At 35.9% G+C, this 15,592-nt stretch overlaps 1 protein-coding gene across 5 annotated transcripts in view; it reads left to right on the top strand.

Annotated features, from left to right (window-relative positions):
* The window catches only part of LOC145725947 (WD repeat-containing protein 13-like), a 47,859-nt gene extending 39,240 nt beyond the window's left edge, over positions 1-8,619 (top strand). For all 5 annotated transcript variants that reach the window (XM_081974877.1, XM_081974873.1, XM_081974875.1 and 2 more), the window contains 4 exons: positions 7,380-7,676; positions 7,729-7,915; positions 7,969-8,087; positions 8,143-8,619. In XM_081974877.1, the coding sequence (XP_081831003.1) occupies positions 7,380-7,676; positions 7,729-7,915; positions 7,969-8,087; positions 8,143-8,339 (800 nt within the window). In that variant the 3' untranslated portion in view covers positions 8,340-8,619. The remainder of the gene's footprint in view (positions 1-7,379; positions 7,677-7,728; positions 7,916-7,968; positions 8,088-8,142) is intronic.
* Positions 8,620-15,592: the final 6,973 nt, after the last annotated feature.

The raw sequence follows: 15,592 nt of genomic DNA, 5'->3' as shown, positions 1-15,592 counted from the left end.
TTAGTTTATTAACCAGAAAACACCTTAGTTAGAACACAAATACTAAACTAAACGTGATGAAATTAATGATAACATTGAACTCACTAAAATAATCCAGCAGACGACAGAATTTCGTTCAGTATATTTATGTTTACATTTCAGATTGACAATCATAGGTCGAAATATTTTAATTTATGTAATTATTTATTGGAAACTACGTTATAGTGATTTATTAATTTTTAATATTGAAGAAAATAGCTTAAATTTTATATGTGTCTAAATCCCGTTTCGTTTAATATCAAATGTTCTTCAAAAAACGTAGTCGAAAAAGGTAGGTGGTGTTTAATCACTGTTAAATTTTAGCAGCTAGGGATTTAATCGGGAGTAATTGCACGAGTGCATAAAAATTACCGATAATTTTGCATGAAAACTTGTTATCTCTTAACTGCATGAGTTTATTTTCATATTTTTTTGGCGAAAGAGCCCGACACCGAAGGGTGAGGGCTGTTTTAGAAAAAAATATGACAATGACTGAATGCAGTTTGCAAAGATAACAAGTTTGAACGCAGAATTATCAGGTCATTTTTAAGGCACGAATGTAATTTTGAGGAATATTTTCCGAATAAAGTAAATGTTTTGGTTTTGCTGCAACTATAGATTGCTCAATGGAGCTCAATAAGCAAGTTCCAAACCGTTCATTAATTAATTTTTGTTGACATCGCGTTTGACATTGTTTGGTTATAAAAAGTCCCACACTATTTCCTTTGCTAGGGCTGATACTCGGGTGTGGCACTTGGTCACCTACTGCTCCACGTTGCGTTGCACAATAGGCGTACCCAGACTAACCCAGAGATCAGTCAGTGACCTCCCTCTGGGGAAAACCCCAGAGTTCGGTGATTTAGTCGAGTTACTGCATCATGGTGCATCTTTTATATTTGTCAGAGACCTCATTATGCTAACCTTGCTGACTGTGTTGGTTACTGGGTGTGCACCGTAACTACTAACACGGGTGTGACAATATAGTTCGGTGTACTGCTGTAAATGATGCACACAGTGGTCACATAGAGAAATCGTAACCAGCAACCATAAGCGTTAGACGGTGACATAGTGATTGTTAATTTACTTTTTCCCTGTATTTTTTTTCGGCTGTTGCTATTGACACCGGTCGTAAAAGTGCATTTTACGGCCGCTAAACAGTACGCGAAGTAATAACAAAATAGTTATTTGTATACCTGGCTGTGAAATGGTATTTTTTCGGCCGAAAGAAAGTTTGACGTCCGAGGCCGTCTTACGGCCGAGGACAACAATTTTGAGGACGAAAAAATTATTTCACGGCCGAGGTGTACACAAAATTTTTTGTTCAAACGATATTTATTTAGAAATTCTTAATTTTTGATAAATAAAATGAGAAGGGTCTAGCAATCACGATGACGTTTATCGTTAAGTTTGCTGGTTATGCATTGTTGATGTGACGTTAAATAATAGACTGACTCTTGTCGGAAATATTTTCCATTTTTTCATTTACGCAAAAATGAAATTGGGAGACGAAGATTGCTGTACTGATATGGATGGGTGTACTGCTGTAATTGGTGCACACAGTGGTCACATAGAGAAATCGTAACCAGCAAGCAATAATAAGCGTAGACGGTGACATAGTGATTGTTAATTTACTTTTTCCCTGTATTTTTTTTTCGGCCGTAGGGCCGTAAAAGTGCATTTCACGGCCGCTAAACAGTTCGCGAAGTGAGTACTTCACGTCCGTTTGCACAAAAACGTAATTTTGCGTAAATTTTCACTTCTCTGCGCAAAATAACAACGGAAAATTACATTATTTCTCATGTAAGTAATTAATAATAGTGATTCAATCAAACCGTAATTTTACTCTAAAGGATGTAATTTTATTAAATTTAGTGAGAATTTTTACAGATTTCATTGCAATAATCCTTGGCTAATGTATTTATTATTCCTTAAAGTTGTGGTAAAATTTTTGACAAAAATTTAAGAAATTTTAAGAAACTTTAACACGATTTTTAACAGTGTTCACTGTTGAAATCTGTACAATTTTTAAGTAACTTTAGTAAAATTACTATTTAACATATAACAGCCAACTCATGTAGGATTTTGAAGTTATCGTCAACTTTAACAATCGGCCTTGTTGAATGAGGCTACAGGACCTTAAATCTTCTAAAACTTCCCAGTAGTATTTCAGTTCAAATAGAGTGTTGGCATCTCACTGCAGATTGCTTAGTGAACCTTTAAGTTTCGCACTGGTTCATGTCAATGGGATACAGTGGAAGTTCTGATTTATCTTGCTTTTAAACTAACTTTTATACTTGCATAGAGACGTTCTTCCGCGACCCCTGCAACAGCTCGCAGCTCAGATGATGACAAGAAACATCTCTGCGTCTTCAGAAATCTCCATGTTAAAAGCACTCTAAGAAACGTTTCAGCTCAAAATATTAAAGACACAATAGTGGAACATAGAAATTACACTATGTTCCGTTATCAAATATTGCCTCGGTCTCCACCAGTGCAATGTCTGTGTAAGCAAGATCGGCGAATTGAGGTCATGATGTGGGTATAAATATTGCACTAAAAGCACTTACAGATTACGGATCTCTGGGTTAGTCTGGGTACGCCAATGAGTAAAAAGAACAAGTATCAGGAGGTAACAATAATACAAATTATAACCCGTTTGTGCATTAAGCGAGGGGGACGGAAGTTGATTGCGCATTCGCCTACTGCGGAGTTTCAAACCCGCAAAAATTTGTTGTTTGTATTTGTTGTAGTATAGTGTTAGTTTGTTTTGTTTGCTTGTGGTTCTTTAACAGTTGAGTTTTGCAAATTTAAATTAAGTTGTACAGTGGACAATAATAATAGTGTTTTATAGTGCCAACCGGAAGTTGACGGTCGCCATATTACTCCCCCCGCCTCCCCCTTGTTTCTGTCCCCCTCTTTGATTGCTATTGCTCCTTCCTGCTATGTTTACATTTTTTTTATTCATTGGGGTACGCCTATTGTGCAACGCAACGTGGAGCAGTAGGTGACCAAGTGCCACACCCGAGTATCAGCCCTAGCAAAGGAAATAGTGTGGGCGTGCAGCAAGAGTTGCCGCACCTACTTACCTCCCTTTGCTAAGTACATAACGTCTTTACGGGCTCGGTGAATGCCCTCGAACACGAGTCCAGGGTTCATTCATCCCCGATAAAGCGTCGCCCTCCGTGAACCTCCCTTCAACTCTGACCATCATCCCACATCATGCTCTTCGCCATCTTGGCGATCTTGGGGTAAGATTATTGTACCTGTTGTTTCAATCTACTCAAATAAAGTGGGTTACCTGTGGAAATCTGAGTTTTTCTCCCTCTGGGCTACCCCTTAACGTGACAATAGCACAATACTGACATTGTCAAGATTGTAAACAAATCGCCAGTCGTTTATTATGGTTGAAGTCATAACTACTCGTACCTATACTATCTTATTGTTAAAGACTATTAGCAATTAATATTTCAACTGAATGATTTATTAAAAGTTTGATAAGATTCTGATAAATGGTTGAAAATAAAATAGTATACAAACCACGGTAGAAAGTTTAATTTCTGAAATCAACATACATTTCCACTTGAGTATATTTATTAATGCATTCATATATGGAAAACGGCGTGTCTAGAGGTTTGCCGAAATAAAACTACCCCCAGAGTCGACATACTACTTAGTATCAATAGTTTTAGGGCTATGTTGAGGCAATTTCTATTAATTAAAAATTAAAATTTAGATATGAGTGTTAAGTGCATTTTTAAGGCAGGCATGTGAAAGTTGAATGGAACTGCTGCAAGAAAGACCAAGTTGGGCCTACCAAAGAGTTCCCGACAATAGTATGAAGTAGCATATTTGTTTACTTTTAAACAGTGCTCTGCTCGTCCTGCAATTCGCGTGAATGCCTTAAAACGCATTAAAAATTTCAATGATTCTTCATATTTGAGAAATTCTTTTTCTGCGTCCATTTCCATTTGTCAATATTTCCATAATGATCATTGTTGCCCTCAAAAATAAATTTGTTTGAAGGCTTTGTTTGAACGTCATCCATTTTAAAAACATTTTGTGAATATTTTTAATACGTGTCTTATAACTTCGTCGCATAAATGAATGAAGAAACTTCCATGGAACATATTGATGAGGCTGCAAGATTGACCACTTTGGGCTTACTATCAAGGAATTTATATTATGTTATTATTTGCGATTCCAAATCAAGAAGCCAGCACAGTCGCTGATATTCTCGTCGAAAATGTCTTAGATTTGGTGTGCCGTTGGAGTTACACTCTGACCAGGGGCGAAACTTTGAGTCCAAGCTCTTTCAGAGAGTCTGTGACCTGCTAGGCATTAGGAAGACCCGAACAACGCCGCTTCATCCTCAGTCGGATGGAATGGTCGAGAGATTTAATAAGACCATAGAGCCACATCTCTCAAAGGTTGTTGATCAGCATCAGAAAGATTGGGACCAGCATATTCCGCTCTTCTTGATGTATAGAGTAGCAGTCCACAACTCAACGGGAAAGTTACCATCCCAAGTTCTGTTTGGTCGAGAACTTCGACTTCCATGTGATGTTGTGTTCGGATCTCCAACAGGCCAAAGCACGAACACTGAGGACTACGTTGACGAGTTGCAAGGAAGATTACTGAATATCCATGGTCTTGTCAGGGAAAGTTTGAATTTAGCTAGCGACAAGATGAAAGCTCGTTATGATCTTAGGGCCAATTCGAGAGGGTTCCAGAAGGACGATAAAGTTTGGTTGTTTAATTCTCAGAGGAAAAAGGCAAATCACCGAAATTAACACCGATTTGGGAGGGACCTTACAATGTGGTAAAAAGGATAAACGACGTCGTATACAGAGTCTAACGCAGCCCCAAAGGCAAGATGAAAATTGTCCATCTGGACAGACTCAAGAAGTACCAGGGACTAGATGAAGTGGATTGGGATGATCAGCTTTAAGAGGGGGACAGTGTTACGGTTTGGCGCCTACTATGCTCGATACTTACTGAACGAGCACTCGAAACGGGATGGATTCGATGCGCCGCAATATCTGGCCTGGCGCTTGTTATAGTAGGCCGCCGTTAGAAAGCGATACACCAGGAAGCGTCTTCGATGTTCGACGCAAATCTCGAAGCGTTTCGCGGTGGTTCTAGAACGTGGTTTGCGGAATACAAAGGAGCGGTTTCGACGGTGGAGTAGTAGTGGATTTGGGAACGCGGTGAAGTTTAAATAGTAGAATAATAATTGTGGAATTGTAGTAGTGTTTTTTTGGTAGCTGAATTAATTATTGTACGAAGTGTTTTGAGGTATTTTGAAATGTAAATAAATTTATTTCTTGTCGAGTTAAATTGACTTTGTGTAAACCCACGGGAAAACCGTAACAATAGTAATGCTAATATCAAAATACTTACTGATTGTTTGAACCGTAGATATAATGTTTTTTTACGACCCCTATAGAAAATGAAATTTTCCTCCTTCATTTGAAAGATCACTTTCACTACCTAGGGAGTGAAAGTGCCACCTGAGAGTCTGAAAAAGGGTTTTCATGGAATATACCGCTGTCTGACCTGGTATCAGTTTGGTTAGAACTTGGTCTCATTTTAATGTCATTGATTTACCTATCTTGAATTTGTTTGGTATTGTTTTTTGGTATGAACACTGTTAACCTAACCTACCTAACTACCTACCTAATCCAATTCCTAATTGTTGTAATTATCCTAATTATTGATGTCGGTTGATGTGCCTTATTATTTATGTATTTTATTATTGTTATACTATATTACTTAACTTGATCATTATTTTGACCATTAGTTTATTGAAAACCAAGATCCGCGGACGAAGAAATGAATGAGATTGAACTACTTTAAACATACACATCCCTACCTTCCAATAAATTCAGTAGCACATCTCGGTGATCTTTAAAAAATATATCTTGACCTTTTATATTCACTTTAATTGCTTCCATTTCTTATATTTGCCGCGTTTATCGGCTTTGATTTGCCGCCTTTGCTGCCACTTAACGCAACAAAAGTGACAACCTGACAAATGACTCCTGATATCCGATAGCGGGCGTTGTAACCATCTCAATGACATGGTCTCAAAATTTGACAGAGCATTGTGATACCAGGTTAGAAGTGACGTCATGGTATCATCATGAAATCAATAGGTATGAAAAAGCAGTGATACCATCTCATTGGTATGAGAATCCAAGAAAGCATGAAAACTCTTTTCGCACTGCCTAAAGACAGTTTGTCACTTTCTTGACAAATTGACCATCATATCTTTAGTAACAACACCTTCTTTTTCAGCCAGGTATTAACATATTATTTAACTGCTGCTTTTTTTCATTAAACATAACATATGTCGTAGAAGAAATTAGATGCGCAACTCTGGAGTAAACAGCTTTTTTGAACTGAACAGAATCTCTGTTCAGCGGCTTCTGACTATTGCGTCACAATCACCGGCAAAAAACGTATGTCGGTTATTAAATGTGATACTGATTGATTATTGATTAATTGTCAAAATGATTATAGTTTTAGGTTACAACTTAAGGCAGGGACTACAATAAATTATATATTAAGCTGGTAGGTTGTACTTCTACAGCCCTAGCTTAAAATCGGGATTTTGATTGGTGTAAAATACAAAAAAAATAAGTTTTCATTATCTTTGACGTGAGCATTGATGTTTGCATTAGTTCTCTTTTCATACCGATGATTTCCTATAAAATTATCTTCTCTGTATATTTACGTTTCGTTAAAAAAAACCATGGCACTGGATAGCACAGCGACTTCGCTAGTTCGTTTTTTTAAAAATCTTACCTTTATTTGCACATTTCAAGCTGATTAGACATTGGACAGTAGATTCCGAACTGCCTAGCATCGATAACAGCAAAGCACCCTTCTTTAAAATGATACATAAATCAAAAAACCGCCCGTTATTAAAAAAAAAACTTGAAAACAGCATTTAGCGTTAATAATGTTTTTCCGGCCACTTTTTCCTTCTGGATTTCTTCCTTTTCACTGTACTCAAATGGTATTTTGAACACAGAACTACTTTTTAGGACGACTCTCATTGTTTATTTACGAAACTAACAAAAACGTCAAATAGCTTATTAATTGATCCGTCAAGCTGACAATAGCTGGTAGTAAGCTGTTATAAAACACACATTTTTGTCGATCTTTGTATAATGAAATGAGATAAAGGATGTGACTCAACAGTCAGAAGTCACTGAACAGAGAGTACCTATGCAGTAGGTTTACCGGTTTTGTGCCTTTGCGTGCTCATAAAGTTAGCGCGGGTAATTTTAGTGTTTTAATACGTTGATCAAAGACATTTTTTATAATGGATTGATTGATTTACTTTTTTGTTTTAGCTTTTGAGTGGTCCGCCAATAATGACTTCATTGCAAGCGTTTCACTTGATGCTACTATAAAACTATGGAATTCAAGCAATTTCACCTGTCTGCGTACTCTAAAAGAACCTAACGGCTGCCAGATTTTGTGTTGCATCTTTCAACCTAGCAATAACAATTTAATCCTAATTGGCAACAATCGCGGTGAAATTCGTGTCGTCAACGTATCAACGGGCATCTTCTTAAAGAACAGCTGCAAACTTGGGGGATGCATTTTAAGTATAACATCAGACGCTAACGGAAAAATTGTTTGGGCTGGTCTGCTTAGTGTTTGGCTGCAAAGTTAAGGTATTTACTAAATTTTTTACAGGTACAGACAGAGGAGAAATAGTTGGAGTGATATGTAAAGTCGATGGAAGGCTTTGCAAGGGAAAAAAAACCACCTTAGATCCTGCGTGTTATGTAACTAGTATTAGTTATAGAACTTGGGTTAGCAGAGAGGCTAGAGACCCCACGTTGCTGGTCAATTCGACTAATAATTCTTTGATTTTATTTAGGTAAAATAATATGATACTTGGTATGTGTCCTGTAGGTGAGTTAAAATTTTTAGCGTCACTGATGCAGAAGGAAGCTTGTGTTTGAAAAGAAAGTTCCATAACCAACATAAGAGGCATATTGTCAAGTCGACCTTTTGTCCTATAATGTCTTTTAGACAAGGTGCTTGTATTGGTGAGTTTAATAAACATATATCTGTATACTTCTTTCAACTTCCAAACAATTTTAGTGACGGGGAGTGAAGATGGCTGTGTTTACTTTTTAAACATCGAGACGAATAGCAGGAAAGGTGTTGTAAATACACTGCAGGGTCATTGCAGTACCGTTTTAAGTGTTTGCTTTAACTGCGATGAATCTCTTTTGGCAACTAGTGATTCCGAGGGTCTTGTAATTATATGGAAGCGAAATAACTTAAGCGATGTCTAGTAATATTTATTTCATAGCGTTTAGGTACATAACTTTTTTCTCAGCAAATCTACAAAGCACATTTTTTTGCACTACTAGACTATAACAGAAGTATATTAGGCCTAAGTATGAATATATTTGATCTGTTTATTATCGAATACTGTTCTACACCAGTGTAAAGTTACTATTTAGATCTGTAAAAAAGTGTATCTTGTTTGTTAATAGAGTATAGGACCGATTATTTCCTTCATTGTACTAGCAACCAATAAAATTCTAGAATCTTTTCTAGTTCGACCAATAAGAGCCGTTTTAACAGTGATTAAACACCACCTGGCTTCTTCAAATATGTTTTTTGAAGAAAATTTGATATTAAACAAAACGGGGTTTAGACACATATATAATTTAAGTTATTCTCTTCAATATTGTTACGGTTTTCCCGTGGGTTTACACAAAGTCAATTTAACTCAACAATTAATAAATTTATTTACACTTCAAAACACTCCGTACAATAATTAATTCAGCTCCTAAAAACACTACTACAATTCCACAACTTTTATATTCGGTAAACCACGTTCTAGAAACGCTTCGCGATTTGCGTCGAACATCGAAGATGCTTCTCGGTGTGTCGCTTCCTAACTGTGGCCTACTTTAACACGCGCCCGGCCAGATATTGCGGCGCATCGATTCCATCCTGAATCGAGTGCTCGTTCAGAAGTATTGAGCATAATAGGCCCAAAGCGTAAAAATATTAACAATAAATAAATCAATACAACGTAGTTTTCATGAAATGATCCAATAAATTAAAATATATTGAAGTATGATTGTCAATATGAAATGTGAACAAAAATACCTATACATGGCTGAACGAAAATTTGTAGTGTGCAGGGGATGACATGACGTCATGAGGGCATGAGAATGACGTAATCTTTTTTACATGTTTGTTTCTCGCATATCAAACATATAAAATAAACAATTTTAGCAAAAAAGGCACGTTGTTGATTTTGTCATCGTGTCTAATTACAAACATTGTCATTTGCTTGTCACTTTGATTAAAATAAATATCAAAGTTATAAAAACGGTGCGTTACAATGAGCAAGCCCAAATGCTAATTCTAAATGTACTGCTTTTTTTCGAGTACGAAAAGAAACAGTTTCAAGATGCCATCCCAATTGATTATTTCAATGTTTCTAAGAAAATGTCGGTCAGTAACTTGATCATCACTCACTTCCGAACGCACTAATTTTTCAAAGCATTTGCAGGTTAAAATTTGTGTTCCAATTCCAGACATGCGTGTTTTTTCAGTTGCTTGACGTCATTCTCGATGGGTAATATTTTGACTATAGAAGCGCCGCTGTTTGTAATACCTGTAAAACCAACACTCAGAAAATAATCTTGACATATGCCTCTCGTTGTTCACGTTTTATCACGTAAAATGTGCATGGGTACTACTTTTTTGCAAAATTTTTCTTTTAAGCAAATAGTTTCGACTATATAATTTTTTGGAAAAAATCTTTTGACCTGCGGTCTCAGGATTTTATCGTCGAATTATTTAGTCTCAATCATTTTCCAAGCAAAATTTTGCAAAAAATCACCTATGCTCAGTTTACCCGATAAAACTTGAACGTCTTGGGATATAATCTATGAATAGTGTACAGGGTACTGCATTTTCGATGGTTTTACGGGGTACAGAGAAAACGGTAATAGATAGAAAAAAAGTAGCATACGTGTTCCGATCTCATTTTCCGAGCTGAGATGACTGGCGAAGAGTGCGCTGCGCAAACTTCTTTTGTTTCAAAGATACGAGGGGTTTTTGAAAAATGGTAATTTTTCAACCTCGTCTGTATTTCATTTGCTATAAAAGTTATTAAAAAAATAAAAACGGTATCTGGTACAACTTTTCACGTAGAATCCAATGACGTAGCTGGTTTTTTTCTATTACGTTTAGTTTTTGACATATGGCAGTAAGTTACATTTTTTTAAATGGAACACCCTATATATTTGTACGTCATTTAATTCTGTTCATTTTTACCTTTTCAACAGTGTATTACAACATATAAGTTTGTAAAGGTTAATCCTCTTATTTTAAAAAAAAGTCGTTTGCTAAGTTAAAAAAATGCCAATATCTAAAATACGAAACAAAAACAATCGGAAATCATATAAACTAACACATCAGAAAAATCAATATTTTTAATAAATCCTATAATTAAAAAAATCTAAATTACAAACAGTTCTACCGTCGCTTTAATAAGAAAAGTGGACATTTTTATTTTCTACTATTTTTAAGGTAGAAGTTAAAAAAAAACTGTTTATAAACGACATTTAACATGTTAATATGAACATAGCCAAATTTTGTTTCGACTGTGGGTATTTTTATACATATTATTTAGCCCGTTTTTGTTAAAGAAACGCCTTTTCTCTAATTACCAAGATTAACATTTACAAACTTATATGTTTTAATACACCGTTGAAAGAGTAAAAATCAACAGAATTAAATGACATAAAAATATATAGGGTGTTCCATTTAAAAAAATATAACTTACTGTCATATGTCAGAAACTAAACGTAATAGAAAAAAACTGACTACGTCAAAACTTCTACCGGAAACCGTTTTTCCTTTTTTGATAATTTTAATAGCAAATGAAATACAGAGGAGGTTCCAAAATGACCATTTTTCAAAAACCCCCCGTATCTTTGAAACAAAAGAAGTTTGCGCCGCCCACTTTTCGCCAGTCATCTCAGCTCCGAAAAAGAGATCAGAACACGTATGCTACTTTTCTTCTATTACCGTTTTCTCTGTAGCCCGTAAAACCATCGAAAATGCAGCACCCTGTACAGGGTGGCCTAATTTGGTTGTTATTATGTGGAAACTGCTGCTCAAATTACGAATTTTCGACATTTTGGGCAAGTCCATGTAACTTCGTTATTATGAGAGTTCGCTGAAATAGTTATTTACAAGTATAATTATATTATAATAATTTACAATTAGAGTCCGGATTAAAAGGCACTAAAATCGTGAAAAAAAGCGCTTAAAAAGCAAAATCATTTTCCACAAAAAAGAATAAAACTCTTTCAGAGATAACTAGACATTTTATGAAGTTTTTAAACTGCTTTAGAAGCATACGGAAAATTATAACTGTTATGAAAATTTTCAAAAAGATTTTGAATTACTTGATGAGTATTTGGAAGGTTCTGGAATGCTTTAGAAACATTTGGAAACTCTTACACGGTTCTAGGATTTTTTGGAAGCTTCTAGACTGTTTTAATATCTTCTGGCAGCTTCTAGACTAGTTGAAAAGCATTTAGAATATTTTCGATGACTGTTCTAAATGCTTTTGGAAGCTTCTAGACTGTTTTAAAAGACTTCCGACTGCTTTGGAAGCAGTTTGGAGTTTCTGTAATGTTTTGAAATCTATTTAGACTATTTTAGGAGCATTGAAGTTTTTGGACTGCTTTTAAGACATTTTACTTTGAACTTTTGGAAGCTTTTAAACTGCTCTTGAAGCATGCGGAAGCTTTTAGACTTTTTGAGAGCTTCTAGAAAAGTTGAAGATTATTTGGAATGCTTTAGACTGCTTGAGAAGCATTTTGGATTTTCTCCAGTGTTTTAAAACCTTTTTAGACTAATTTAGGAGCATTTGGAAGGTGTTTGGACATTTTAAAGAGCCTTGAAGGTTCTGGATTTCCTTTAAGGCATTTGAAACCTTGCAGACGTTTGAAGCGGTTAAACTGCTCTAGAAGCATACGGAAGCTTTTAGACTCGTCGTCGTTCAGAAGCCTTCAATATAGCAAAAGTCAATATTACCACTTATGGCCTACTTGCGCGACGTTACAGAACCAATAAGATTACGTCAAAACTCCTGTGTTTTTTTGTCAAAGCAGTTATTAGTTTAGTTTATTTTTAAAAACTTGTTAAACCATACAAAAATAGCAGTAAATAAGCACAAAAATAAGAAAAAAGCAAAATCTGTCAAATGACAAAGCTGTAAAAAAGCGCACAGTTTACCAACAGGCCAAAAACTAACTGTTCTCATGTTTTAGAAAATTGATTTCTTTTCCAATTATTGGTGTATCAAAATATATTAGATGGAGATTATCGCATTGTTTATACCGTTTTAAAGTTTTAAGTATAAATTCCGGTTCGCCTAGATTCTAGAATATCATCTACAATAGCAAACACATCAAGTAATGCTACTGAAAGTATTACTTTTAATACTAATAATAATTCAACTGAGGTGTATAATAGCAATAATGTAACACTTGCCTAAAGTCTCAACAAGCAATAAAACAGATATGCCATTTGTTCTTAATAACTGTAATATCACCATAAATCATTATTTTAAGAACAACACTAACAATTAGATAACATGTTTTTGTAAACATTTTTATTATATTATTATTTTTTCTTTAAAAGTATAATTTCTACGATTAGTACAATTATGATATTAATATGTGAAAATATATTCTTTTATAAAAAAAAATTATTCTAAATTATATGAGTTGCGAAAGCTAGGTAAAGTATAGTACGTCACACGAGCTCTAACGCGGCTTCGTGCGTAACTTTTTCCATAGCGTGCGTAAAATGCTTCTTACACACGTAATATACTATTACATTATTAAGGCACCATTTTACGTAGATTACGATTATGTGAATATTAATTATATACAGGGTGTTTCAAGTTTTATGATCCGGACTTCAGACGTAGTTAGAAAAGCACATTTTAAGGTGGGTTACTCCTATAAACATATGCCTGCAAAGACTTTGCTTCTAATATACAGGGTAATAATTTTAAGTTTTTTTATTTCCGTACTCTCAAATATTTTCAAACCAAATTTGATACACGGAATACTCTCGGAATAAAGTGTGACAAGAATAAATAGTATCGAGTTATTATAAGTTCACCAGTGGTAAAGACGATGGGTATTCAGTATTAATAATTCGATAAAAAACAAATACGCATCGGAAAAAACAAAAAAAGTAGTTTTTCACTTTCTTGACAAATTGACAAACATAAATTTAGTAACAACACCTTCTTTTTCATCCAGGTATTAATAGTATTGTTACGGTTTGGGCCTACTATGCTCGATACTTCTGAACGAGCACTCGATTCGGGATGGAATCGATGCGCCGAAATATCTGGCCGGGCGCGTGTTATAGTAGGCCACAGTTAGGAAGCGACACACCTGGAAGCATCTTCGATGTTCGATGCAAATCGCGAAGCCACGAGATTAACATTCCATTTAATATTAAATGGAATATTATTTTACTTTTTTAGGGTCCACCTGGCAATATTGTTGCGTCTATCGATCAACTACTACAGCCTTCTTGAAAAGCGAACTAGCCTTATGTCTTGGAGAAGTCGACATCTTCAGATGAGTCCCGCCACGACATTTCTTCGACTTACACCCGTGTGCACCCGGAGTCTTTAATAAGTCGAGCTGAAGAAGCATATCCAAATGGGTTCACGTTAATTAGGAAGAAATATACATGTTCAAGGATAGGTGTGCTAAAGGAGAACGCAAAAGGAAGAAGTGAAGCTAAACGATGAAGTTTGCCGCTTAGAGAATACAGTGCCAAGAGAAGGCACTTCGATAAGATAAAGCCTAGGTGAAGCGTTTCCACTTAGATGATGGTGCCAAAGAAGGGTACAATGAGTAATTTAAGTGAATCTCGGTTAATAAAGAAGGCAATAAGACGCAACACCAAGGTTGAAAGATTGACCCAATGCAACATTTATGATGTTTTAAATAAAGTATATCCCTATCTCTCACAGGCATTAAGAATAGGACTATATTAAGCTAACAGATTGTAATCTGGTGAAGAAATAAAGGACTCGTTCCACCACCGTCCTCCATCCTATAGCATTTAAGATTAAAATTAGCAGATGTAGACTTTAGGTATAAGCTTTGCTTCTAGTGTTCGGGGCAAACACTTGTTGGAAGGGGGAGATGTCACACCAGTAACCAGCATAGTCAGCAAGGTTAGCATAATGAGGTCGCTGACGAATATAAAAGATGCACCGCGTAGCTCGACTAAAGCAACGAACTCTGGGGTCTTCCCAAGAGGGAGGTCACTGACTGATCTCTGGGTTAGTCTGGGTACGCTTCTTGTGTAACGAAACGTGGAGCATTAGATGCCACACCCGAGTATCAGCCCTAACAAAAAAAAATGGTGTGGGCGTGCAGCAAGAGTTGCCGAACCTACTTACCTCCCATTGTTAGTACCACAACGTCTTTACCGTCCTGGTGAATGCATTCGGACAAGAGTCTAGGGTTCTTTCATCCCCGTTAAAGTGTTCGCCCCCCGCGATCCCTGTATGTTTTAGTACAATAAAGCGAGTTACCAATGGATTATTCTTCGCTCTGAGCTACCCCTTAACGTGACAATATTCAATTATGTTTCAGTAGATGTTCAAAGTGCCTTCCTTCAACTTCTTCAAAACGTTTTACTATTCTTTATCTTAAAGAATTTCGCACTCGCTCTAAAATTTTAGGTGTCACTAACAAGCAGGCAGAGCGAATCCATATCAGAGTCAGATGATTCATATCATCTGAATCTGAGGTTGTGAATGCAGTCGCTATTGGCTTTTTCAAAAAACTAAAACGGCGTCAGATCTGGAGAACGTGCGGGCCAGTTCACCGAATCACCGCTACCAATTCATCCGTGTGGAAATATTGCATTTAAATGACAACGGGCCTCTACGGCATAATCTTGCTGAACCACAAATTCGTGTTCTGGTTTAATAACTGGTGTACACTGTTTCTTAAAAAGTCTGTGTAGTTGTTTTTGTATACAGGAAATGTCGAAAACTAAATTGAACATTTGTTTCAGGACATTTCAAAGAACAGAAAATGCTCCAAAATTAAGTTTTTACGATCAGTCGTTTCCGAAATATTTCATGTCTTTCACAGCAAACTTTGTACTTTGTACCATCCCCACCACTTTATGTAAAAATGGAAAACTTGTCGTATTTCTTTTAAATTTTCGGACATTTTATATTTTAGTGGTAACGAAACGCCCCCTAGTGGTGGATTTAGAAAGCTGAAAATTATGTCCAGCACTTTCTCGTTGCCACATATACGAGACAGATTTTTTTCCGGAAGCTTGTTGGAATGATCTGTACAGTAATTTCAGGGACATCCTGTATAGATACAAACGAAACACCAAAAACCCAGATATGAGCAAAGTTTCAATTTGTATGTGCAGTACCAGTTAAAACCGGCAGAGACAATATAAATTGAATCAAACTTAAAAAAAAAAATTGTTTGAAATAGGT

Source organism: Ips typographus, linkage group LG3 (genome assembly GCF_016097725.1).
Source record: "Ips typographus isolate SLU linkage group LG3, UJ_Ityp_2.0, whole genome shotgun sequence".
Taxonomy (NCBI): Eukaryota; Metazoa; Arthropoda; class Insecta; order Coleoptera; family Curculionidae; genus Ips; species Ips typographus.
The sequence above is the reverse complement of the archived record's forward strand: the minus strand, read 5'-3'. Positions and strand labels throughout refer to the sequence as shown.